The 28,000-nt window shown below is 35.7% G+C and overlaps 1 protein-coding gene across 10 annotated transcripts; it reads left to right on the plus strand.

Moving 5' to 3' along the window:
- Positions 1–95: 95 nt before the first annotated feature.
- On the plus strand, positions 96–27,907 carry aknad1 (AKNA domain containing 1). 10 transcript variants are annotated; one of them, XM_073929924.1, is made up of 21 exons: positions 96–535; positions 713–977; positions 4,335–5,434; positions 7,260–7,316; positions 8,309–8,417; positions 9,015–9,139; positions 9,216–9,275; positions 9,942–10,075; positions 11,738–11,906; positions 12,599–12,723; positions 16,264–16,407; positions 19,013–19,106; positions 19,178–19,272; positions 20,371–20,691; positions 21,231–21,398; positions 22,409–22,482; positions 22,902–22,997; positions 23,079–23,213; positions 24,214–24,331; positions 26,371–26,512; positions 26,627–27,907. In XM_073929924.1, exons 2-21 carry the CDS (start codon positions 716–718, stop codon positions 26,789–26,791), a joined length of 3,693 nt encoding a protein of 1,230 aa, XP_073786025.1. In that variant the 5' UTR covers positions 96–535; positions 713–715; the 3' UTR covers positions 26,792–27,907. The 10 variants fall into 10 exon arrangements, with proteins under 10 accessions (XP_073786025.1, XP_073786016.1, XP_073786027.1 ...); XM_073929915.1 differs by having other exon boundaries at positions 276–535; positions 8,306–8,417; XM_073929926.1 differs by having other exon boundaries at positions 302–535; positions 8,312–8,417.
- The last annotated feature ends 93 nt before the right edge of the window (positions 27,908–28,000 follow it).

Consider the following 28,000-nt stretch of genomic DNA (forward strand, 5'->3'; position numbering starts at 1 on the left):
AAAACTTTACACAAACCCGAACAAAGGGGGCGTGTTGAGGCGTGACTGTGACTCGACTGACCAATCAGAGCACATGATTCAAACGTAGCTACTCCCCTCATGAATCACCAATGAAATTTGAATGTTTTACCGTTCTACTACTCAGTCAGTGACGGGTGTTTTGTTACTCATCTAACACTTAACTGCACTTAAATTAACATAAGCCAACACATAAAGCGGTTAACCATTGTGTGCACCAATTAGGTATATGAATGAAATGGTTTTGAAGCAGAAATGATTGACAGCTGCTTCAAGTAGTCGTAGGAACCACCTTTCACCCCACCCCGTGCGCGTGTAACACCTGCCCATAGCATCAGATACTGCATTTATTATTTAAAATGCTCAAGATGATCCTGCACCAGAGGCTTGAGAAACTAAACAGAGCCTTCATTGTACTGTGGTGTTATGTCATTCATTTATGAAGGCAGCGGCACACGAGCAAGTTGCGCATACTGTTTATAAAACCTAGACATCATCTATAGATCAAGCGTAAAAAGTGAGTGCCATATGTTTTATTAATAGAGTAACGTGAGTGCTACTTATGCAGCTTGTTGATATTTCACTGTATTTTCCAGCATATATAGTAGCAAACTATTCAGTCATAATATTGTAATATAATATAAATATTATTTATAAAATGTATTTGACTTATTGTGTATAAGCGTGTTGCTAGGTAATGAACAGAGGCGCGCGGAAGACGCGCACTAGCGCACGGAGCAGCAGGTTTGATGGATATTCAACAGGAGAATCAGAGGACATGGACGGTGAAGATGAAGCTCACAGCAGACCTTCATCAGTGCTGTGGGAAAGACACATCGAGCAGAGTATTTTTGTGGATATAAGCGATGATGACAGCCTGCACTTCAGTGATATGGAGGGCGCCTTCAATGTCCAGCTCTTACAGGGCTCTGGTGTACCTGAGAGCCCTCAACTCACTGGTAAGAGACAACCTACCCACTTTAAAATACCTCATATATTTCTCATTGTAAAGCTAAAAAAGAAAATATCATGTTTTTAGTCGATACCATTGCCGTAGCATCTTACTATGGCATTTTTATCTTTTAAAACTTTGTAAATTTCGATAATCAATAAATGTAACAATTATTTAATTGATTATTTTATGAATTAGGCTTTGGTCCATTATACAGAGCAATTAGATAAAATACTCAATTACACAAATGGGACTATAACCGTTTTTAAGGTATACCATGGTTAGGAAAAGTCAAGGTTTTAAAACCACCAAAATTTTCTACTATACCGTTCCAAATATGTGTAAGATTTTTTAATTACTTTTTTTAGGACAACAGTATCTGCAGCAGAAAAGATATGCAAAGATGCTGTTTTAAATTGTAAATAAATTTGTGTTTTTGAAACTAACGAAGACTGCAGAAGTCAATGATTCATTTATATTATTTAGCCTGACATGTTTACTGCTCCAAAATATTACAGATGTCTCTAAAATTAAAATATACTGTGTTCAAAGGGGAAAAAAGTTATTGTTTTTTACCTGGACATTTAAAAAGAATATAATTTAGAGCAGTAATCAATACCGTGAAACCGTGATATTTGTATCCAACTTTATAATATTCTGTCAGAATCTTCTACCGGCCCATGCCTAACTCAAATGAATAAATAAAACAATGTAATCACAAGTTTCCCATAACTTGGCACCATGCAAATATATACCAACTGTTCAAAAGTTTAAATGTTTTAAAATTAAAGTTTCTCAAGTCTCTCACACCTAAAAAGGCTGCATTTATTTGCTGAAACATACAGTAAAATTGTAACAAAATTTATTTGCAACTTCATAAATGCCTTTAACATCACTAGTTAGCAAACTAGTTAAATGGTAAACAAATGAACTTAATGCTTGCTGTATGATAATTTCTTGAAATTAAAATGTATCAATCCTAAACTTTTCAATGGTTCTTTGAGCAGTCACATTTAATCAGAACCTATGATTAATGATAAAAGTTTCTCAAAAAATAAACTTCACTTCATATAGGGCCAGTTGCATAAACATAGCCAGAATATTAACTGTTTAAAAAACAGTTTGACTAACTAGCAGTTAGCTTAATTAGCTTTGTGGATTCAAATTAGACTGATCAAAAAAATAAGACTAGCCTTGAAGTAAAAAACTAACACACTGATGGCTATAACTTTTAGTAGTTTAAGCAATTATTCCTAACTGTCGCCAACTATGATGTCATAAAGAACTAATGTCAGACAGATCTTCTCTAGAAAATTTGGCTAAAACACTTTTACTATATTGTCCTGCCATGTCAGTACCTGACAAAAGTCTTGTCGTCGATCCCAGTTGTAAAAGCAACAAATAATAACTTGACTTGTAGTTGATCATTTGGAAAAGAGGCAGAATGCAGATTTGCGATGAATCATCTGTTGAACTGCATCCCAATCATCACAAATACAGCAGAAGACCTGTTGGAACCCGCATGGACCCAAGAAGATTCTTACAGAATGCAAGAACGCTTTCTTTGCCATTCCAGATGATGTTATTAATAAGTTATTTGAGTCATTGCAGAGATGTATAGATGCAGTTCTCCAAGCGCAAGGAAGTTATTAACAATATTAATTCTTCTTCCACTGCCCCATGACTAGGGCCAGACGGAATCTGCGGATGTTTTTTGCTATTTCTGCAGAAAATTTTGGTAAAAATCTGTGGATTTCTGCGGAATGATTTTGGGAGTATCATAACTAAAACCTTAATATAGGAAATAAAAAATAATACCTTTTTTACTTTTATTTAATGTTTAAAATGCAAATCCAATTAGATTCACTTTATTTGGTAAACAAAGCAAGTCTCTCATATAATAAATCTACTAAAAGACAGAAAATATTACTTTACAAACTGCATTGTACTTAAATCCGATTAACATTTTCATATTAGTCAATAATATTACTGTAATTAATTTTAAAACTGAATAAATTTAGATTGACACATATTTACTCAAATTAAATAAACAGAATTAATGATGGGCTAAAAATCTGCGGAATTCTGTGAAAAATCTGCGGAATTCTGCGCGCGCAGATTCCGTGTGGGCCTACCCATGACTTTATATTCTATACTGCACATTATTTCTGTTAAGTAACAAGACATTTGTCTAAGCAAAGTCAGACCTTACTGTCCTAAATTATAAAAAATCAGGTTATGATCATTTTATTTTGATATGATAAGCGTAATCTAGAGGCTTTTGCCTTTCATATAAGTCACTTCTCATACCGAATGATCAAGAAGTCAAGTTATTATTTGTTGTTCCTAAAACTTGGTGACAAGACTTTTGTCAGGTAGTGTATTCAGTCTCATCTAAATGGCTTTAAATTCAAAGCAAATTAGCAACCTAAAAGGGGACCTATTATGCAAAAACACTTTTATAAGGTGTATAAACACAGTTGAGTGGCAACATTGTGTGAATATAGCCATCATCTAATAATACAAATTATTTAATTCTATTTTTTATAATCAGACTTCATAAAAATAGTCTGCAAAAACACTTTGATTGACATTCTCCCTTTGTACGTGTCATCAGAGGGGTAAAGCCCCGCCCATCAGTGAAGATCTCTCCCTAGTTGGCATATATAGACCTTTTTCTTAGAACTCAAAACTACATTATGCTTTGCGGGTATGCGCAAGGAGGATGCTTTAAACTTCTGCTTGGCAGCTTGATGCATTTCAACAGTCACATTCGGACAGCTTTTAAACTATATTTTAATCTATTTTACTTGCTTCTAACATCTTTGAACTAATAATGATGTCGATCAGCGCCTCCTACTGGACTAAATATAAAAAAATGCACTCTAATAGGATCAAAAAACAACATCTGTTCGAAAGAGTACACAAAGTAATATGGTTTGCTCTATATTGCAGTGATGTGCTGTGTGTGTGTGCATTGAAGAGCCATAGAGTACAGTATAACAGCAGACAGGACGGCAATACTGATGCTGTATTTCAGCATCTGATCTGACAGCAGACACGGAATTAAAAGAATGTTTTTTTCTCGCGTTTGATCCGCATCTGACAAAAGTATTACGGCTTTAACACACTCTGTTCAAAATCAAAGTTGTGGATCACAAAAACACTCCGTAAGCCACCCAAAACGGTATTGGCAACCATTTTCAAATCAAGATTTACCTGTTGTAAACGCTGAATACAGAAGTTCTAAGCATCCTACCGAAAGACGTAGGTAGCTATGGCGCCCTCCAAATATACTTATTTCTTACTTATAACATAGAGACTTATGCTATGTAAACCTAACCTCTTGTTATATTGTGTCCAGATGATGCAGAGCAGTCAGAGTCATGTGAAACCGAAGAGGGATCCTCAGAGACTCTCGAATCAGTCAGTAGTGAACACACAGAGCATTCAAACCCTGGAAAGAGGAGGGGAAATATAACCAAAGCACCAATGCAGAAACTCAGCACTACAGTAAAGCCAGTCATTGCAACACATGAGGATGATGCTGTCAACACTAGTGATGAAGAACATGAAGATCTCCCATATGATGGTGCACACAAAACTGAGATCAATTTAAAATCAACTCCATGTGAAACGGTTACACCAAGGCAAACACTTGATAAGTTTAATATGCAAATCGGTCATGCAGAAGAAACAGTGGCTTGCCAATCTAATCTTACTCACGCTCTTCCATCCAATCATAAAGCAGCAGACGGTTTGGCTCCTCCTGTTACCACGCCCACTCAACCTTCAGACCGCATCTCAGACCTCCTGCTCAGACACTTCTCAAAAGAGGAGCTGCTGAACTCAAGCAGGATCATCGAAGCTGAGACCCTGCCGGAGATGTCTTTGATGGAGAGCATTGATGAAACTGTGCTCAGCAAAGCTTCACAGATCTGCATAGGAGACATGGAGAAGATTCAAGATGTGATTGAGGAGACAGATCCTGCTGAAAGCCATGAACTGGTTGAAGAAGGCATTTCGAATGAGTCGAGCTCACCTAAGGAACCTGTAATGTCTTGCATTAGTGATGCTGCATTGGTTATGGATGAAGATAAGGATGATTATAAAGAGCAGAGCCGCAGTACGAACTCTTTAGATTTGTCTAATGCAGATGCAATGAAACCAAAGTTCTCCTTCAGCAGGAGCAGGTCCTACGGTGAGCTGAAATATGGACAGGGAAAGGTGCATTACCCACTGCCTGACTTCTCTAAAGTGGCACCTAAAGTCAAAATACCTAAAGGTAATGGAAGTGTGAAGCCAGTCAGCCAGTCATTGGCTATGGCACAAACCCAGTCGTCCCCAGGTAAATCCGGCTCCTCCTGTAAGGCTACAGTAGACGTCATCAGCAGGGTTTTAGAGGACTCCATCATGCCACCGGAGAACGTGTTCGCAGACAAGAAAGTGGCACATCAATTACAGGTGACTATATTTTACTGTCGGTGTAATATGTGGATCAGCGTTTCTCAACCACGTTCCTGGAGGACCACCAACGATGAATGTTTTGGATGAAGACTCCCATGTTTTTCAGTCTCTGCTAATGAGCTGACGATCTGAATCAGGTGTGTTTGGTTAAGGAGACATGAAATATGTGCAGAGCTGGTGGTCCTCCAGGAACACTGAGAAACACTGGACTAGATAGTAAGATTTGAAAACAAATAGTGGCTACTAGTAAGGATGTAACAATTCACTCAGCTCACAGTTCATGATACTGATCTCACAATATGATTTTCCAACAAATTGAACTATTTAGAAATGAACAAGACATTCAACTGAACTAAAATAAATAAAATAAAAAAAGAATAATAAAAATAAAAACATTAAACATGATTTTTTACAGAATCAACAGCATATCCACATATTTTAGCACAAGCTCAGATCTCTGCCCATATATACAAGGTGCCCTGCTGATGAAAAATCATCAACCCCAAGATGGATCTTCCTTAATATCAACATCCACATTCGTCTCTTTTGCGTATGCTAAGCGAGTTAGCAGTAAACAAAATGAACCCCGCTGTTCAAAACGTATTGCAACTAGTTTGAATTGTCACATATTTGAAGAAATTTTCAATTATGTCAATGAATTGAATCAATACGTACCTAGTGGCTAGAGAAACCAAGAAAGTTTAAAGTAGTTCAGTAGAAATATAAAAATAAACCCTATTTTGGCTTTTTTGGTGTCAGTAGAGATTATTTAAAGCTATCTAAAAATCAGCACACAGTGATCAAATTTGTAACACTTTTAGTATGTAGATTGATTTTACTCAACTGGAAACCCTCAGACTTTCTTTTTAATAAATTAAGATTTTTTTTTTTTTATGTAACATGAAACCTATTTATTGAATAATAAAACTTATAAAAAAATAAGAAAAATTTTTAAAAAATTCCCATTTTTTTCCCTGAATTAATTTTCTTTTTAATTTTTTTCCCTTTACCTTGTATAAGCTATATGATATTAAAAACAGTTGTAAAAAATAATGTATATACACAAGTAAAAAATGTAATAAAAAGACTGATATATATATATATATATATATATATATATATATATATATATATATATATATATATATATATATATATATATATATATATATATATACAGTTGAAGTCAGAATTATTAGCCCCCCTTTGAATTTTTCTTTTTTCTTTCTTTTTTTTCTTTAAATATTTCTCAAATGATGTTTAATAGAGCAAGGAAATTTTCACAGTATGTCTGATAATATTTTTTCTTCTATAGAAAGTCTTATTTGTTTTATTTTAGCTAGAATAAAAGCAGTTTTTAAATTTTAAACACAATTTTAAGGACAAAATTATTAGCCCCTTTAAGCTATTTTTTTTCGATAGTCTACAGAACAAACCATCATTATACAATAACTTGCCTTTTTACCCTAACCTGCCTCCTAATTAACCTAGTTAAGCCTTAAAATGTCACTTTAAGCTGTATAGAAGTGGCTTGAAAAATATATAATATATTGTTTACTGTCATCATGACAAAGATAAAAGAAATGAGTTATTAAAACTATTATGTTTAGAAATGTGTTGAAATAATCTTCTCTCCGTTAAACAGCAAGGATGATTTTACAAGATAAAGTTTGTGCAGTAAATCTTCTAAGAAAACTTTAACAGTTTTAAGCACACTAATGCCAGTATTTTTGTTTAATAATGTTTTGTAGTGCTGAAAAAAATATAACGCTGAACTTCTATCTTTAATAAGGTGAAAGATGATCTTTTTATTTGTTTACAGGTTGAATATGACAGATTGCTTGCTAAATACACAGAAGACGAAAACCTAATTGGTCAGGTGAGACTTGAGAGAGTTTTTGTTGTTGGATCTTTTATTAAGTCTGTAATATTAATTTCATATATAGATGTTTATATGTATATCCTAATATTCTCAAACTAAATACACCACAACAGGTTTATATATTTAAATATTAAACCTCTCATATACAGACGGTACAGTTTGATAAACGGCATGATATTGGAAAAAATTGCATTGCTCTATTGCTTAAAACAGTTTCATTTGATGACTTGAACAGCTCTATTTGTAAAGGTTTATTATTTTAGAATGATTGGAGTCATTTTGTAGGAGAGTGGACAAAGAACACATAATAAGCAGTACTTTATGTCTTTCTGGGCAGTCTAAAAGCAGAATTCAGATACTGAGATGGAATAATTAAATATATAAACAGCACTACATAGACTTTACAGTCTAAACTAAATACAATAAATATTTGTTAAAACTAATGACATTGGATCTTGTTTTAGAATGCTTTAAACTTGTACAGAATGTTTAGACTTTTAAAAAATGCATGCACATAAAATGACACTTTTTTTTGCTTACTTATGGTCCAGCTTTGAAATTATTATTATTATTTTTAATTTATTTGTTTATTTGGCAGGGACAGTGTACATTAATTAGCATTTCTGCAAATGCACCAGAATTAGCCAAGGCTATTTTCATCTGTTGTCCCTGAACAACCTAAAACAAAACCATACAAGAATTATACAATCAATCAAACATAGTTAAAAAGTAATAAAATATACATGGTTATGTAGATGTTAATAAAAAAACAATATTTACAAATTAAACTAAAACACTGACATTTTGTAATAGAGATAAAACTAAAACACAGATTTTCACAGATATGAGTTCCAAACTGTGGTGCCTGGTAAACTTGGACTTGAAATTGATGTTATGCTGAAGCGTTTTATTGTGCAGCCCTCAACGATAATTTCACTTTTGCTCTAATTTGCTTTTGTATTGTGTTATAATGTGGCTTTTTTAAGCAGCAGATTCACTCTTCCAGTGAGCCTTCTGTGACCATCGACTGGAATGAGGCAACTAACAACACTGACAACACCAAACTGACAGCAAATAACCCGCAGGCACCAACCACAGGCAAGAGGCCATTGTGTTATTTCTCCAGCTGAATACTGTGCTACAGTGTAACCCTGGCAGCAGAGAAACCCTGCCAGGGAAATATGAGCTTTTTCAGCAGTTGCAGAGTGACGCAAGAAAAATGTTTGAGAGGACATCCGTTATTAGTATTGTTTATACTTCAAAGCATAATTCACCCAAAATGACAATTCTGTCAATATTTACTCACCCTCACAACTTTCCAAACCTGTATAACTTTCTTTTTATTATGAAACATAAAAGAAAATGTTTTGAAAGGTTGTGAACATTTTTTAAATTACATTTCTGAACCAAATGTGCACTTCTATTGCATAAAAATATAATATAATTCATTATAAGGTTACTTACTGCATGAATCTTGTTTTTTATGTTCTTCAAAAGAAAGTCATACACTTTCAGAATGACAGAACTTATAGTTTTGTGTAGACAGAAAGTGTTACAAGACAAACAAGTTAGTGAACAAGTTAATGTGTGTGAGTTGAGTTGTGTTTAGATTATGTATGTAATTACATTTATTTAGACATATAACAGGTGCATTTTGTGTCCTTTTCCCTAATACCTCAAGTATATGTTCAACAGGCCCAACTGAGAAGCAGTTTAGCCTGCAGGGCTCTCAGCCTGTGGAGACAGAATCTCAAAGTCTGACAGATGGAGAGAGACTGACCTCAGAGCTCCGAGACATCATTCGATCATTTATAGAGAAGGTGCAACCCTGTTACAAATACCAAATCATCTTCTGTATGATGTAAAGTGATGCATCTGTATCATTTCTCTTTCCAGGTAGATGAATTCAAAATGTGCGTCACCACTATGTCAATGAATGTGGAGGAGCAACAGATGGTAAGTGTATATACAGTTGAAGTCAGAATTATTAGCCTTCATTTAAAATTTTTCTTCTTTTTATAATATTTCCCAAATTATGTTTAATAGAGCAAGGACATTTTCACAGTATGTCTGATAATATTTTTTCTTCTGGAAAAAGTCTTATTTGTTTTATTTTGGCTACAATAAAAGCAGTTTTTAATTTCTTATAAAACATTTTTGGGACAAAATTATTAGCCCCTTTAAGAATTTTTTTTTTCAATAGTGTACAGAACAAACCATCGTTATACAAAAACTTGCCTAATTACCCTAACCTGCCTAGTTCACCTTATTAACCTAGTTAAGCCTTTAAATATCACTTTAAGCTGTATAGAAGTTTCTTGTAAAATATCTAGTGAAATTTTATTTACTGTCATCATGGCAAAGATAAAATAAATCAGTTATTAGAAATAGGTTTTTAAAACTATTATGCTTAGAAATGAGCTGAAACAATCTTCCCTCCATTAAACAGAAATTGGTGAAAAAAAATAAACAAGGGCGCTAATAATTCAGGGGGGCTAATAATTCTGACTTCAACTGTATATCATGAATTGCGAAAAATACATTGTGCATTGCAATGTAAATATAACAATGTAAGGCATAATTGGTAAAAAAGTAAAAGTTGTTGGATGAATCTCTGTGTAGGTACTTAAGAGCATGATGGAAGCGCAGGATCAGCTGGAGAGGAATTACCTCACAAAGAGGGATGAGCATCGTGCTCTGGAGATGCAGAACTACAGGGGTCTAGGCAGAAACACAGGACAGTTTGACCCTGACAGGTAGACATCTCGTCTGGTGTTTTATAACTAACATACAGTCTGCTAGAGAGAGAGAGAGAAAGAGAGAGAGAGAGAGAGAGAGAGAGAGAGAGAGAGAGAGAGAAAGATGTGTTAGATACAAAGTATACTACTTAAACCTATGGCTGCACAATATTGCAAAAATCTGACACTGCAATTGTTTAATTTACTGTGATATATATTGCGTTATAAATGCAGTTTCACCAGATAACTCCAATAGCTTGTAAAGAATTCAGCATTTTAGATTGACTGGCGTTGATTTCAGTAGGGGAGTGTATCTGCATAAAATATAAGCTAAATTGAAAAATGACGAGCAAAGCTAAATACAACAGAGAAAATTCACATAAACAATTATTTATGATTTTCAAACAGTCGAACAGTATTCAGCAAAGGAAATTAAATAGTCTCGTATAATAACAACAATGTATTGTTTCCATCGAGTAATTAATTATATAAATGTACAATCTTTAATCAGAAGCAGAAAGAGCTTTATTGCCTGGTATGTTCACACATACAAGGAATTTGTATGTGTGACAGAGCTTCTACAGTGCAACAGAATTACAGAGACAGAACAAAAAACAGATAATAAATTTATTGTAAAAACAGAAGTAGTAAATGCAAATATACAAATTGACGTTATATGTGCAGCAGTTATGTGAGCAAATTGGCATGTAAAGTGTGTTGTTAAATACTTGTAAATGTGTATAAAAAGTGTATAGCAAGTAGTGATGTTGGTTCCACATTTAGTATCATCAATTGTTCATGAGAAGGATTGCCTGAGGGAAGAAAGCTACAATCGTTTAATTTGTTGTGCCCAAATGGATAAATTTGCTTACACAAACACAGACCTTAGTAACAATGCAAATAAGAAAGTTTCAGTTTGAGGTTAAAATTTGAAATGACTCCACTATGTTGTTAACTGTAATGTCTGGTAAACTATAATCCACACTACATTGCAGATCCCTGCGATGTGAATATTGCGGACTTGCCAGCATGATCTTACCGCAATTCATAACCTTTTAAATTAGTGGCTAATTCATATGAATTTGTACAATCTCATTCGTACAATTTAGTACGACTTGCTTGTCCCCCACTGAAGGTTGGGTTTAGGGGCGGGGTTGGGTGCCACACCTTTTTTTTAAATCGTACATTTCCAAATGACTGAAATGGTATGAACTTGCCACTAATCTGACAAAATGTAAAATAGTACTTATTGCGATATCGATGCTGAAATGATATATATATTGTGCAGCCCTACTTTAAACTATTTACTATTTCTTTAACTACTGTACTTTTATATCCTACTTTAAACTGTGAACACTAATGACATTTAAATTTACACATTTTAGAATTACAGTAAAGCCATAAACAATACAACTGTACTGGATGTCCCGAAATTGTATGCTTGGAATTTGCTAGCTTTAATTTATTGGGCGCAAAATTCTTTATTATTTTACACTTTTATTTATTTACTTTTTAATTGTTTGATAGATATAAAACATTTTATGCAAAGACACAATTTATATTTGTCTGCAGAACAAATTTAATTCAAATAATGCATTCATATTTTATTTTAAATTGTAAGTATATATACATATTAAAACTTTGGCAAGTATTGTGTCATGCTCCCTTAATGTGTTTAAGGGAGGTCGAGGGGCAGATTTTCAGGATAGGCATGTACTTGGAGGACATTAAAGAGCAGATCGACAGAAACGTCTGCCAAGTTTTCTACCCTCCCTCATCATCCTCCACTCCCTCTCCTCCACCTTGTGAAGATATTCCTCTGTCATCATCCCTACCATCACTGCATGAGGTAACAACTACATGTTAGCAAAGTCACTTTAAGGCAAGTCATTTCACTCGGCGGCCATCTTTGAAACGCAGTATGCTCGGACATTCTATTTGAATGGGGAAACATCACATTCAACAAAACTGCTTGCCATAAAACTTTGTATTAGGAACCACTAATATAATGAAACAACAACCATCTCTTTAGCTTCATTTCTAAATGTTCAAGTCACACAAAATCTGCAGAAAATCACGTCTGGTCCGAGCCCCTCATCCAGAGAATCCTCAGCCTGTAACAATCACTGATTGGCTCCTGTACTAGAGGGCGGGGCTTCATTCGTCATTTTGACCCTGACACTTTTCCCCATTCAAAAAACTACACGAGTGACATTGATTTTAGTTGACAACTGAAATATTATGGCGTCATGCAATGTTTGACTGCCAAAATATCTCTCTCAACATTTTTACCCTTTACTTTTCTCTTCTCCATTCGTTCAGTCATTCATACTACTCACAAAATGACAAAGTTAGCTTGTGCGATTTCTTCACCTGTTAGAGTCTGGAATTATTCATGCTCACACGGGCACGCACAGTGAAGCTGATATTGCCGTGTGCCTGATATCCTGTTTTGCTATGTAACGTGAGAACTGAATGACTGGCCCTTGGTAGGTTTTGTGGATAATGGGGAGTGAATGAAAAGCATGTGTCATGTTGCAGGAGCCACTCTTCAGCATCTCCTCTGACAGACACAACATGGAGGATAACAGTGATGAGGAGGCCAATAAAGACCATGCAGCAGATGAACCACTTTCCAGCTACACTGAAAACAGCTTCCAGCTAAAGTACAGCCACTTTATACTTGCCTATACAATGCTACAAAAAGCACAGACATAACCAATATTATGTAATTTTGTATGCTTTTGATATATCCTTGGAGCCAAATGCTTGACATGATTTGATGTGCCTCCTGAGGTAACGATAACACGATTCAGTGGTTCCATATATGGTCAGATAATTCATCTTCATAATCTGTCTTTTATATAATCTTTATATTCAATTTTTATAATCTTTATATTCAATATAATGCCACTTTCACTTCTTGTATCCTCATTTACTAGTTTTGCGCTTATTAATGGAGTTTGATGATCCATTGCATCTTTCTGTTGTGAAGTTTACCGGTTTTAGCAATAGTATCTGTATGCAAACTTGGATATGCAAGCTGAGACTGCATATCTCAGAGATGCAATGTCAGATACAATGCACTCAGTGGAGCTAGTGATGTCACTGTGAGGGGTAGGGTTAGGGGTGGGGTAAGGTGTGGGCATTAAAAAGCATTGCATGCAGCTCAGCTTGCAACTGCACAGAGTTTGCAGGCAGACCCATCTTGGTTTCAGTTCCACATTGTGAAGCCGACAACTTCATAATAGGCGTGGGACGATAATAGTGTCCAAGGTGTAACGCGGTTTGGAAAAGTCAAGGTTTTAAAACTGTGAAAATGTTCTGCTATACCATTCCTAGGGTGCTTTCATACCTACACTTTTGTTTCGGAACGTTTCTCGTTTGCCCAGTTAGCGCGGTTCGTTTGGCATATGTGAACAGGGCAATCGCGCTCTGTTTCGCGCCAAAGTAATCGTTCTGAGATCGCTTGAATGAGGTGGTCTCGGCTCGATTGAAACGAACCCTGGAGCGGTTCGATTGCAATGAGAAAGCGATCCCATCCGAGCGCGGTAATATCACAGTGTTTTATGGATATGTAATAGGCTTACGGCTATATGAAGAGAGAGCTATGAGTAGGGTTGGAAGTTTCGCGAGTCACCGGATGCCCGCAAACGAGTGATGATCTCCCGGTAATCTCGCGTCTCCCTCCCGGTCCTCAAATAGGCATCGTCGCGCACCCTTCTCACCCCTCCCCACCGCGTCTCTCCTCAGACACGTCGCACGCGCACCCTGTCAATCACCACCAAATCACCACCTCTCCTGACAGCTTAGCGGGACGCTGCAAAATAAACCCTGACACTCTGACTAATGTAAGGAGAGTTTACTCGCACGTGACTTGTTTTAGCTCTTTTGGTCCGCTTAGAAACATTGCAGTGTGAAAGCGAACCGCTCCAGGAGCAAAGAGCAACAATGTAACAATTGTAATCTCTGTTTCGGAACAACTAAATCGATTTACAGGTGTGAAAGCACCCCTAAGGTATATGTAGTTCCTCCAGCAGAAAAGATCTCCAAAAAAATTTAAAAGAAATCTGTGTTTCTGAAACAGAAGACAGCAGAAGTCAATGATTCATTTGAATTATTTAGCCTGACATGTTTACTGTTACAAAATATCATAAATGTTTCTCAAAATAAAAGAGGGAAAAAGTTTTTTTTTTTTTTTTTTTTACCCAGACAGAATTTTAGAGATCTAATCAGTTTTGCCAGATTGGGCGGTTTTGAATTAGATTTTGCGGGTAAAAAATTACATAGGTGGGTTGACAAAATTTGGGCAGTTTTGCAACGTAAATTTTTATGCAATTTATTTAACAAAACAGAACTGTGTGCTCCTACTCCATTCAGTTAGTAGTAACAAGGTAATAGTGCAAACTGCGTGGGCCCACCCGCAAGAGGAGGTAAAGGAAAGCTGTATCCAAATCTGACTCCCCAGACAGAGCCGACTACGCTTCTCATCACGCAGCGCCTGCAGTTTAACACAAAACTTATTGATAATTTTTTTTCCGCAATTGACAGCAAGAACAAACATAGAAGCCTTGTCTGCTTGAAAAGCAGCAATCAATTGTGTTCAAAAGAATTTAAAATGCCAAATAGGATTCATTTTCACCCCATTTCGAAAGTAAAACATACTCTGATAGGTAGTGAAATCTACACAACATTGAGTGCAGTGTGTGGTTGAGAGGGGGCAGTGTTTCGATATGATCCGGTTATTCTGTGATTGCTGGTGTTGGTTGCTGTATGGTTAAAGTTATGACCGTTAAAGTAACTAGGTTAATTTAGATTTAAATAAATTACATTTAAATAAAATATCGATCTAATATTTTGGGTGTATTTTTGTGTGTTTGGGCGGGATGTGGACAGCTTTTTGAAAAAGTCCGCTATATCTGGCAACACCGGCAGTAATCACAATACTTTGAAACCATGATATTTTTATCCAAGGTTACCACACCGTCAGAATCCTGTACTGGCCCATGCCAACAAGTCAATTACCGAATGAAGCAAAACTATCATATAAAATCATTATAATAAATACAATAAATAAAGGGCTTTAAACATCTGCAAATGTTTTGTTTATTGATGTCGGAATAACTGAGGCACAAGCTGTAAAGCTGCAACCTTTTCTGGAAATGGGGTGGAGATCAGCAACTCATCTGCAGTTAAAGAAACACAAAGCATGTTTTAATATATAGAATGCATGTAGGTTTAGTTCACCTTAAATTTAATATTCTGTTTATCCTTTACCCACACTTGTGTCATTCTCTTTTTTATCCTCTGGTGTTTTTGGTTTTATTTTAATATGAGATTTCTGTTCCTCCACTGAAATTTTATTTATCCAAAACTCTGATGCTTCAATATATTCATAAACAAATCAATAAATAAGTCTATTTCTGTTTAGTATAAAGCAATTGTGCCACTTCTGAAGACTTGATTACACCACTTGATTCTTTTGCATTTATTCATTTAATTCTCTATAAGAAAATTTTAAGCATTAATGCATTTGGTAAAAAGACTTTCATAAATCTCTTTATTTTAGTATTAAAAATATTCAAAATTGTGTCTTGAAGATAAATAAACAAGACAGGGTTTGGATTAACATGACATGAAGTAAGACAACATTCAAACAAATTTTTAGGAATGACAGTAATTTAACATGCCAGTGACATGCTTTCCTCATTGTTTTGTGTATACACAATGTTGTAATTGTGATCATGATACAGAATATGCTGTTTTGAACTAAAGTAAATTTACAGCAGCTAAAGCCTTATTATGGACAACCTGATAAGTAAATGATGTCAAATTTGACATTTTGGGAAGACTACAGTATGCCCATTAAGCAAGACACTTAACTGCATATTGCTTAAAAGAAGGTGTTGCTCTACAGTTATTTCACTGTGTATCACATCATTTGGAAAGTCAACTCATAGTGTGAAAGAAGGTTTAATTGTAATAGCTAACTCTAATTGTATGCATGTTTGGATGGAGAACCATATTCAATTATTTTTAGAAAGATCACTGAGGTGTTTTGTAGGAAGAGGGAGCGTATTGTGATATTTAGCACAGCTCACTCAAGGCTGATCGGGTTACAGGTCGAGAGGAGGGACGAGGGAATATCAGTTTCATTATGGAAACACTTAGTTCCCTCCATCAGTTTTTCTGTATCTTCCTTTCAGGTATTCCACCTTTGCCACTGAAACGCCTGGCACTGCCAATGAGAAAGAAGAGGACAGACCGTCAACAGCAGAGAAACAAAACTATGAGGACGTCCTGGCACAGCCGTCCGGCTCAGCTTCACTAAAGCAGCTGACACACGAGAGGTCAGTAATCACTGACAGATTTGTATTATTTGCTGTGCAATCTGGTGTGTTTTCAAATAGCATTGTATGGCGTAATTGAAAAAAGTTATATAAGATATATAAATATATAAATATATATATATATATATATATATATATATATATATATATATATATATATATATATACAAGAGTTTATGATGATTTAAAGATGCATAATTTAAGGTAATTATAGTTAACTGGAACTGAAAGTAAAACTATGTAGTATTTACACAAACACACATGCACACATATACACACACACACACACACACACACACACAATGCTATTATTTGTATATAATTTGTACTGAAATGTCTTGCCATAATTGCAGATAAATAATGCAGTTTATCAACTTTGTTTATGAAATTTCTGTGTCAACTGTCTCTCTGGCACTTTTTTTTTTTGTTGTATCAAAGAATTAGATACATCAAGTCATTTATTTTCTTTGTGTCTATATTATCACTGTATTGAATTACACTAGCAACAAAGGAGAAAATGAAAGCTGTAAACTCTCTCTCCTTGTCTGTGGCCCCTTTGCCCTTCTGGCGTGTTCGTGAGGTAACATTTTATCTCCTCTCTCGGCTGTTACAACGATAACGCAACTTGTGGATCCAGACACGAGCGTGTATGCAGAGCAAGTTTCCTCCATCGCGCCGCCGTCTTTAATGGATCAGCTGTGATCTTCGCGGCCGTTTAATATTAGTGTCCATGTCTCTTTTTTTTAAAGAACAGCGTCAGAGCCGCGCTGACCGTTAAAGCCAATCGTTAAAGCCTTTTCTTTTGAGTGCGTGACCAATCATAGGTGTTTAAGAACTCACTCAACAACACTCAAAAAGCAAGAGGGATAATATTTACATTTGTTTATTTGCTTTAAATGCTCATGTTGTTCTGTGCATGTACTTTAGTTTTAATTGATACATTCAAAAAGAGTGTAAACTTAAAGAGCAGGTAAAATTAAAGGTACAGTAGATAAGCTTATTTCTCACTGCTTGTGTGTGTGTGTGTTTAAATAAAATATTTATAAATAAAATAAATAGGCTGATAATTCTGACTTCGAATGTATATATATATATATATATATATATATATATATATATATATATATATATATATATATATATATATATATATTCAATTCAATTTTTTCAATTCAGCTTTATTTGTATAGCGCTTTTACAATGTAGATTGTGTCAAAGCAGCTTCACATAAATGGTCATAGTAACTGGAACCGTGCGGTTCAGTAACTGGAACAGTGTGGTTCAGGTTTTAGTTTTTAAGTTCAGTTCAGATCAGTTTAGCTCAGTTCAGTGTGATTTAATCATTACTGAGAGTTCAAACACTGAAGAGCCAATTCATTGATGCGTAGCTCTACCAATCCTGAACCATGCGAGGCATGCATACATACATACATATATATATATACATATATATATATATATATATATATATATATATATATATATATATATATATATATATATATATATATATATATATATATATAGATATATAGATATATATATAGATATACATTCGAAGTCAGAATTATTAGCCTACCTTTAAATTTTTTTTCTTTTTTTAAATATTTCCCAAATGATGTTTAACAGAGCAAGGAAATTTACTCAGTATGTCGGATAATATTTTTTCTTCTAGAGAAAGTCTTATTTGTTTTATTTCGACTAGAATAAAAGCAGTTTTTTGTTTTTTAAACACCATTTTAAGGTTAAAATTATTTGCCCTTTAAGCTATATATTTTTTCGATAATCTACAGAACCATCATCCTACAATAACTTGCCTAATTACCCTAACCTGCCTAGTTAACCTAATTAACCTAGTTAAGCCTTTAAATGTCACTTTAAGCTGTATAGAAGTGTCTTGAAAAATATCTAGTCAAATATTATTTACTGTCATGATGGCAAAGATATGACAAATCAGTTATTAGAGATGAGTTATTAAAACTATTATGATTAGAAATGATTAGAAAATTAGAATGTTCAGGTTTACACCCCTAATAAACATACTGAAATGAACATCTCGGCAACTTCCTGTTCATTGTAATGTGAGTGCTTTGTTGCATCAACACTCCAAGGCTGCATCCGAAACCGCCTACTACTCAGTAGGTACTGCATTTGAATTTAAACGTACTACTCAGCCGTTAGAAAAGTACGTTCTATACAGTATGAATGTGAAAAGTATGAATGGAATTCGGACGTACTACATCCGCCATTTTGTCATGGTCACGTGACCTACCTGCGTCAGTTGCGTCGCTTTACTTCCATTCATGAATAGGCTCGCGGGGCATCATGGGATAGCGCAGCATGCATGGGATGCGCACTCCGAAATCTCGCCGAAAGTAGTAGGTCATCCGGGTACTTCTCGCATACTGATTTTCGAATTCTGTGAATTCGGACATACTACTCGGCTCGCATACTGATTTTGGCGTACTATATAGTATGGAAGTATGCGGTTTCGGACGCAGCCCAAGTTACAATAGTGAAAACATCACCAGAATTTTTAAAATGGCTGTAAAAGTAAAAAGTACCTTGTTTTTAATGGTCGCTGAAATCATCATTCGTTACTCAGATATAAGGAGAAGGCCAGACCCAGTGAAGCCTCCTTCTCTTCTGCAGGACCATCTGCAGGAAGCTCTCCTCAGCCAAACACAGACAAAACACAGGTAAAACAAACACACACTGCTGTTCCTTCAAAGGACAGGATGACAGAACATGCGTTTTTTTGTTCTTTCAGATATTTTTCAGTCCAGAAACTGACAGCGGCTTTGGCAGCTTTGACCTGAGTCGACCAAACACAGGACTGTCGCAAACATCTCCTAGTGCTGTGAGGTAAAATACACACACTTTGGTATTGGTTTACCGGGACTCTGCATAGGCATACTGTAAAAAGCACTAATTATATAGCCCTACCCCCCACAGAAAACCTGTGGCAAACTTTAAATGTCAAGGTTAGTGAGTATATATCGTTAAGTATTATTTTTAAGCATTTTAAATTACAAGGACATCAGACTGGTCCTCATAAACCACCTCATTGTTGTAATACATTGGTCATATCCATGCCATTATACAAATTTCGGTCCTTGTAAACCATTGTAACCTTGTATACTAACAACAAGTACACACACAAATTTGATTGGATTCCTGTTTGTCAACTCCAACAAGTTTGACCATATTCTGTGTCATCAGTGAGGCATTTTTGCTACTGAACTGCCTGCCACTTGGTATTTTATTTGTTTGATCTTTCTATATAAACCCTAATGATGGTTGTGTATGAAAATCTCAGTAGACCAGCAGTTTCTGAAATACTATGATCAACATCCATGCCACAAAGTCACCTTTTCCCCCTTTCTGATGCTCAGTTTAAAATTCCTGAATGTATTGAGCTGCTGCAGTGTGATTGTCTAATTCATTATCTGCAGTAGCAAGGAATTGATCATGTAACTAATAAAGTGGCCAATAAATGTATTTAGAAGTGTAGTGAAAGAGTGTGTTTGGAATATTGGTCCAACTTTATATTAAATGGCCTTGACTAATATGTACACTGAAATTAATCATTTTGTTACAATACATTGTACTTATGATTGATTAAATACATGCATGTAATTTTATCTGTAATTATTAATTTCTGTTATTACAACTTGCAATCAGTTACACTGTTGAACCATCCATTACACTGTAACTTTCCCTTAAACCTACCCATATCACCAAACCTGTCCCTAATTTTACCCGTATCCTACCTCAAGAGCACCAGAAGTGTTCTGCAATACATTATGAAACCAGTAAGTACATTGAATTTATTTTTTGATGCAAGTACGTAGTAGTTAAGGCCAGTTAATATAAAATGGGACAGGATTGTTTACTTTCCAGACTGTAAGCTATGTATAGATGAACTGAAAAAAGTAACATGTTACCTAATGTACTCCTCAGTTCTGTACTCTCTGATGATGTCGTCATCATGGCGAGTGTAAACAGTTCAGACAGTGAAGCCTCGCATTCCAATGCACGAACAACTATATCAATGGCACCACGACCTGCACAGCCCACAGTGAATCACCTGGAATATAAACAGCAGGATACACAAGCAATGCAAGCCAAAAGCATTATTCAGAATGGACATGTTAGAGCTTCAAAAAAGGATCTCACGTCAGTAGGTGGAGCCACTGCCGCGCATAACCAGCTGACTGAGAGAAAAGTGGAGAATGGGCTGACAAAAGAGACCCACTCACCATCACACTGTTCATGTCACAAGTAAGTGTAAAAGGATTACCTGCAACAGGGTATATGCACAGCTAGTGTTTTCAGCCAACGATAAACTTCCAGTGAAAGGTTTGTGTGACTATTTTCAATTTCATAAGATTTCTTTTAAAGCATCGATGTTGTAACCCAATTAAAATGCTATCAGTTAAATAGACGTAAGCATTCATTAAGTTGTTCAAGCATAAAACAAGATGAAAGACCATGTAAACTTTAGCGCTGTCAGTAGCAGCAGGTTAGCGCAGAAACTCAATTAAAAGTATTATAGTAAAATAAATTTACATATTTGAAAGTCATGGCGAGGAAAAATGGAATTTAATGCAGTGCTTCTTGCCCAGTCTGAGACTGACTTTATTTTGTGTGTGTGTGTATGTATTTTTTTAATTATCATAGTTATCACTCCATAAACATGGTGATTTTGTAATGACACAACCGTTCACCAGAAGCAATTGGGCTGGCTGACTGTAAATAAAAGTCTTTGTGCACTGAGAGACGACTGACTGTCGTGTTTTCATTATTGTGCTTTTTTACAGCAATGAGGTAATTCTGTCACTGCAGTACGAAGTGTCTCGCCTCAAGAGGGCGCTAGAGGAGAGCCTTGGTCATCTGAGCAAGAGGACTGATTATCCCAGCAGCAGGTGTCATTTGGAGAGGAAGCACAGGGGGCAAACCAGAGGACACAACAGAGTCACGTCCAGCAGGTACTCTAAGTGTCCAAGAAAATGAGATTTTCAGGGACATTTCACCCAGGATTTAAATGTATGGTCCCACTTTATATTAAGGGTCCTTAACTACTATGTACTTACATCAAAAAATAAATACAATGTACTTACTGTGTTTATAATGTATTTGAGAACACTTGTGGTGCGTTTGAGTTGTGATAGAGGTTGGGTTATGGACAGGTTTGGTGGCATGCGTAGGTTTAAGGGTGGATTAAGGTGTAAGGGATGGTCAACAATGTATTTACAAATGTAATTACAAAAGTTAATTACAGATTTAATTACATACATATATTTAATCAAGCATAAGTACACAGTAAATACATGTATTTACACAATAAGTACATTGTAATAAACTATTCATTCCCGTGTAAGTACATATTAGTTAAGGCCACTTAATATAAAGTGGGACCAAATGTACTCATCCTCAAGTGGTTTCAAACCTTTATGAGTTAAATTTTTCTGTTGAACAAAAAAAGAAGATATTGTGAAGAATGTTTGAAACCGGTAACTATTAGCATCCATAGCAGGAAAAGGAAATACTAAATAACATTTTTCAAATAACTTCCTTTGTGTTTAACAGAAAAAAATTGCAATAATTTTTAATAACATTTAGGTGAAAAACTTTCATAATCAGAAAATGTTATTTATTTTTCATTGTCAAAGACGTGAAGCACTATTCACTGAAGTCAAACCGAGCAGTGATCTATCAGTCCGTGTGAAGAATTTGTATGGCCAACTTGAGCCAAATCTGTGTGTGTTTTGTACTTATAACTTGTAAGCCCACATGGAATCTCCACCTAGAAATTTGCAGACATCTGCATGTTTTTAGCCCATCATTGAGTCTATTTATTTACTTATGTAAATGTGTATAAATACATATAAATACAAACAATTCAGATATTTCCAGATATTTCCCTAATTTATGAACAAATATGCAAATGTTTATATGATGTGTTGATTTTTAATGTGCTTTCTCATTGAATCATCAGACGAGTAAAAGACTCAAACTTTCAGAAGACTGAGGACTGGATCTCTTCTGACAAAGAGCTCAGCAAGAGTAAAGGTGACAGCAGCATGACCTATTTCATACTTTTCATTACCAATAAACATCACAGCTGGGGTTAAATATAAATAAATAGTGCTGGGCATAGAATAATTGTGATTAATTGTATGCAAAATAAAGGTTTGTATTTACGTAATACACACATACATGAATATATAGTGTTTAGTGTATTGTGTTTATGTATGAGTGTGTATTACATATACTAAAAAAAAAAAAGATTTTATGAGCAATATCACACTCGTAGCAGTGTGATGTGGCTGTATATCAGCACTGGTGGGAGGCGTGCTTTGGCACAAGTGTCCCACCAGTGACGATATACAACCACATCGCACTGCTACGAGTGTGATATTGCATTTATACAACACGTTGACGCCATAATTGTGTGTATGAAATTGAAATGAGTATTTTTGTATTGTCAGTCTCAAACGGTGAAGATTCAGATCACACTCTGAGTTTCCAGAGAGCCTTCAGTTCATCTAATGGACAAATACATGACTCAAGAGTCGCACCAAGGGGTATAACTATACTTTTTAGCCAAACAGTTTATTTACAGGAAGATAATAGTATTAAAAACATTCTTCTCTGGATGTTAACAGCCTCAGTGGAGCGGTTTCCTTTGGAAGTGTCACAGTTCAGTCAGTCTGGCAGCCATCGACGTGCCAGCGTTGGGCCAACAATCCACAGCATTAAAACTGAGCCTGCCAACAAAAGTGCCAGCTACAGACCTGCAAGTGAGAAATAGCCAGAGATTAAAAAATGATGAACTGTTGTTTAAAAGGGACTACTTACAGATTTCTATTTTAAATATGCTTTTTAGCTAAAATAATAGTTTCATAAAAATATTTTGCAGCACATGTATTTTTAACATTAATAATAATTTGTAGCAGATCAGCTAAAATGATTTAGCAAGGATGATTTTGATACCAAAGACACTGAAAATTAAGCTTTGCATAACAGGATTACATTGTAAACTACAGTATATATCAGAAATACACCTATATGGCTATTCAGACTGATATCTGCCAGTACCAATAAGTTGGTGGTTCTGCCTTTTTTGACCTTATTATAAAATAATGATAGTAAAGCACAGGATATGTAAAGAAATACAAATAAAAACTTTCCATTTCAATAAACTGTTTAACTAATGTATAAACCAATCTCATTCATAAAACACATTAAAGATGTCTTCTTAACACATTAACTAAATACTGATTGTTATCCGCTTGTTAAGTGTGACGTCACGCGGAGCGGCATCCGGGTCCAATCGCTCTATTCAACTGAATGGGGAGATTCATGAAATGGTAATAATAAACGTTTACAAAGCGATTTAATACTTTCGAAAGTCACGATCGCAGTATATATGTCCATGCCTAATATCCGATGGCCAGAAAGTGATTCATTGTTTTATAAATTGTTAAAATTTTGGTATTTGTTATGCAGCAAGCCCAGAGATTGTTGTGTACACTATGACTTTATGTAAAATTAACTTTAATGTGTGCTAGGAATAAAACGTGATCATAAACGAATGATTTCTCCACTCAAATGAATGGCGGCTTGGACCCGGAAACAGTATACATACGTCACAAACACGTCACCTCTTAACAAGCGGATATTGAGAATTCTTAACTGTTTGAATGAATATTGGTTCTTTTAAATGGCACTACTATTTACCAAATCTCTTTTACTGTGATGAACATCAATGCTAACAAGTAGGGCTTTTTTGTGTTTCAGTGGGAAACTTGGGAAATGACTTCTTTAACAGCACAACACTTGCCTCCACTCTCAATGCTCCATCCCATAAGCCTCTGCTGCAGGTCAACTATGGCCTTTCCTATAGTCTACCTGCTGGGTAAGAATTCAATCTAATAAAAGACTAACGAATAAATATGCACACAATGTCAATCACATTTAAATACCAAAGCACAAATACATTTAGATAAGTCAAGCTTTAACAGATCATAACCATAGGCTTGAGGCACATCAAGCACAATAACTAACAATATAACGATTTATTTTTTGCCTTCACACTGACGAACGATAATAAACTGATTATTTTAAGTTTATGCAATTTTTTGGCATTGCCCTCTCGTTACCAGCAGGTGTCCCCAGTGTGCTACTAGTTTATCTGTTAAAGTCACAAACGAAGTCATTTAAATTCACGTAGTAGTGCTTTTTATAAACGGTGCACTTCATTATTTACAGTAGAAAAATTAAGTGGCCCTCAGAATCTTTCATTAAATATCATAACCGTCTCGCTCCCCTTGAAATGACTTTGAAAAAGGTTGAAATTGACCTTTAGGGCGGGGCTATTGGGTGTTTCTTGTTTCTGCCCTGTTTCAGCTATTCGTCAAGCATTCTCCATTTTATTAGCCACACCCATCTTCCAACAATCCAATCGGTTCCCAAAGGATGATACTATGCACCGCCCTACAATTTTTTCTAGTTTCGAAATCGTTTTAAGTGGATGTACGTCACAATAGAGGAAAAAAGGCCAATCATGTCTTCCATTTCATGGCAACTTTAAGTGAATTTAGTGATAGAAGTTAGTGTAATAGTGGAATAAAAACAAATGATTTTCCCCAGAATTTTTAAAAGAGGCATCACAAAGATGCCGAAGCTAGCACTGGATACTTTTATATTTATACTTCAATTTGCCAACTTTGCTTGCATAACTTCCAAGTTTTTTTATTATTAAGTAAAAAAAAACTTCTAAAAGTGGTCCCAACAATAACGTTTGTCTACGTCTTTATTGGGTAACACTTTATCTTAAGTAAGAATTCACACTATTTACTACTGCCTTATTACTCCCCTATTATTAAGATATAAACTATTTATTAGCACTTATAAAGTATGATATTAGTTTACATCCCTAATCCTACTCAATGCCTAAACCTAACTATCTTACTAACCATTAATAAGCAGCTAATTAGTAGTTTATTGAGCTAAAAGTCTTAGCTAAGGGTTTGTTAATAGCGTGAATTATACATTAAAATAAAGCGAGATCTTTTATTGTAGCTGTGGTCTGAACTGATTTTTACAACACAGGCTCATTCTGAAAACGTGGTCCCATGGACGTTTCTGGAGACCGCGAATTATGTAGCCGGAGGTACGTATGGCTGTATTAAATTTTTTTAAACAGACGCTACGGGAGAGTATGATGCCGTTCCTTATTGCGCTTACCAACCTCCGACGGCTTTCTTGCAGCAACCAGTTTGTTCAGTTAGCTCGTCATGTACGTCGGCAGACTTGAGACATCAGAGAGATGTTGACCACGAAGACGATGAGGGGGTTCGAGTTCGGGGAAGAGCGGTTAAAAAATTAGGAAAGATAAAGACAGAATCCAAAAAATTAAATGAACAAGTGAATAGCAGGCTGAGAATGTGGAAATATCTGAAAACGTGGTAAAAATTAGGCGAGGGCTTTTCTTTTTCTGGATTGCTTTTGTAAATTCTTGGTTGGGTTTAGGGAAGTAAATGGGTGGGTGGGTCAATCGATAAAATTGGTTGGGTTTAGGGAAGGAGGAGGGTCAGTCGATTGGTCGGCTGGGCAGTCAGTCATTCAGTCAGTCAGACAAGATGGTCGGCCAACAGCGGCCTCTGGTGGGTTTACACGAGAACAGCGGGTACGAACGGCACTCTCGAGAGAAATTTGAGTAATAAAAAAGCGCACACATCGGCCTCTCGTGAATTTGCGAAAACAAAAACTCATCATCTCCAGAAACATCCAAGAGACTACATTTCAAAATGAGCCTGGGTTGGATTTTTAGGACTCATATCATATCGGCATCTTTATAGTTATCATGCCTGATGTGAACAGCCCTTTATTTTGATTATGTATTGTTATTTATTGAAAATTGCTAATAGTTATTTTTTTCTGTAACTTTCCCAGATTTAAATTGCGAGATCGATCATCAGATCCAGTGTCCAGTAGGAGGCGCTCTGTTGAGTCGGACTCAGCTCTGCTTCCCAGTAACGTTTTCTTTCAGCGAACATCACCGCGCACCAGTGCAAGACGACACCGCACCAGCAGAGTGAGTGTATATCGTCCTACAGCTAACATTAACACAACAGAACCACAGGACAGGATTATACTCATGCTAAAAGCTGAATCTAAACCTGCATCTATTTGTGTTTCATGCTTTTAGGAGGAATCAATACACAAGACGTTGGACAAGGCCCTACAGGCAGCGTTTCTGATGAAGCAGACCACAGACAGGATGGCGGACGCTCTTTCGGCTGATCTGGCTAAAGCTCAGCTCCAGAGAAAGTTAAATGGTTTACATCCTCTCAACAGCAGAGCGGACACTTGACACTAAAGACAGTTCATGCTCTATAGACAAGTACACACTTTTCCACATAAATGGGGTATACAATCTGTCATTTGCTTTTAAGTGTGTTTAATGGACCCTTTTCACATTTCCAGGTTGCTCAGTAGTGGAAGTCGTCATAGCTGGGTAAACTTAGAGCGCAGTGAATGGGAGAGTACAGCAAATTTTTTTTTATAATCTTATTTGCTGAATTGATGAGGGAAAAACTCCACGATGGTGTTATCAAGACTTTCAGAAAATGGAAACAAATTGTGTGGGACTGATAACTGTAGCAAGAAGAGAGAATAATGTCAAAATTACTGTCCTGCCCCATAGACGCTGCATTAAAAATACCTTATTTCGCTGTTTGTAATTTGATGCAAAGATTATATACTGTAATACATGCATAAATACATATAAATATACATACGTTTTATAATAAAATCTAATTATTAAAAACTTGCAAGGATTTAATATGCCGATGACTGTTAAACGCATCATAACAGTCTTGTGAAAAGGGTCCAGTACACAATTTTCCACAAAAATGGAGTATACATTCTTTCGTCTGCTTTTAAGTGTGTTTAATAGTGCTTGTGGGTTTTGCATTAGGAAAAAAAACTGGACTTAAAGATAACTTTTTTGTAATAATGACCAACAGGGGACCAAATAGAATAGGAGCTCCCAATAAACTGTAAGGGTGCTTTCACACTTGGTTCGAATGCCTGATCCGAACCCAAGATAACCCCTCCGCTGGTTTGTGTTCACATTGTCTTTTTTCATTTTGAACCCCGGTATGCTTACATCATTAAGCTGCTGTTTTGTGTACTCTGTTGCAAGGTGTTTACAAAGGTAAAGAACCAAAATAGAGACGTATGCATATCACGATTGTTCTGCTTTTACTGAATCTTTTGGCTTTCTTACAGGTGGAATCAGGTACATTTCTAAAGCACATGGTGCAAAAGCATTAAAGGCGTGTCTGAATCCACTTTTGCTAGTTTAAGAACAAGAAAATACGCTCTGCGTCGTAGTGCATGGTCTAACAGGGTTGAGCTTATTCTCTTAATGAGTTATGGGTGTGTTTTGAGAATAAACCAATCAGTCTCATTTCTCATTCCCTTTAATAGTCTGTTGCGTTGCGTCATGGCGCATTTGCTATTTACATGGTGGACTTTGTAAGTGGAAAAACTGAACGCTTCACTAGCGAGAAAACAG

This window comes from Danio rerio, chromosome 2, assembly GCF_049306965.1.
Source record: "Danio rerio strain Tuebingen ecotype United States chromosome 2, GRCz12tu, whole genome shotgun sequence".
Taxonomy (NCBI): domain Eukaryota; kingdom Metazoa; phylum Chordata; class Actinopteri; order Cypriniformes; family Danionidae; genus Danio; species Danio rerio.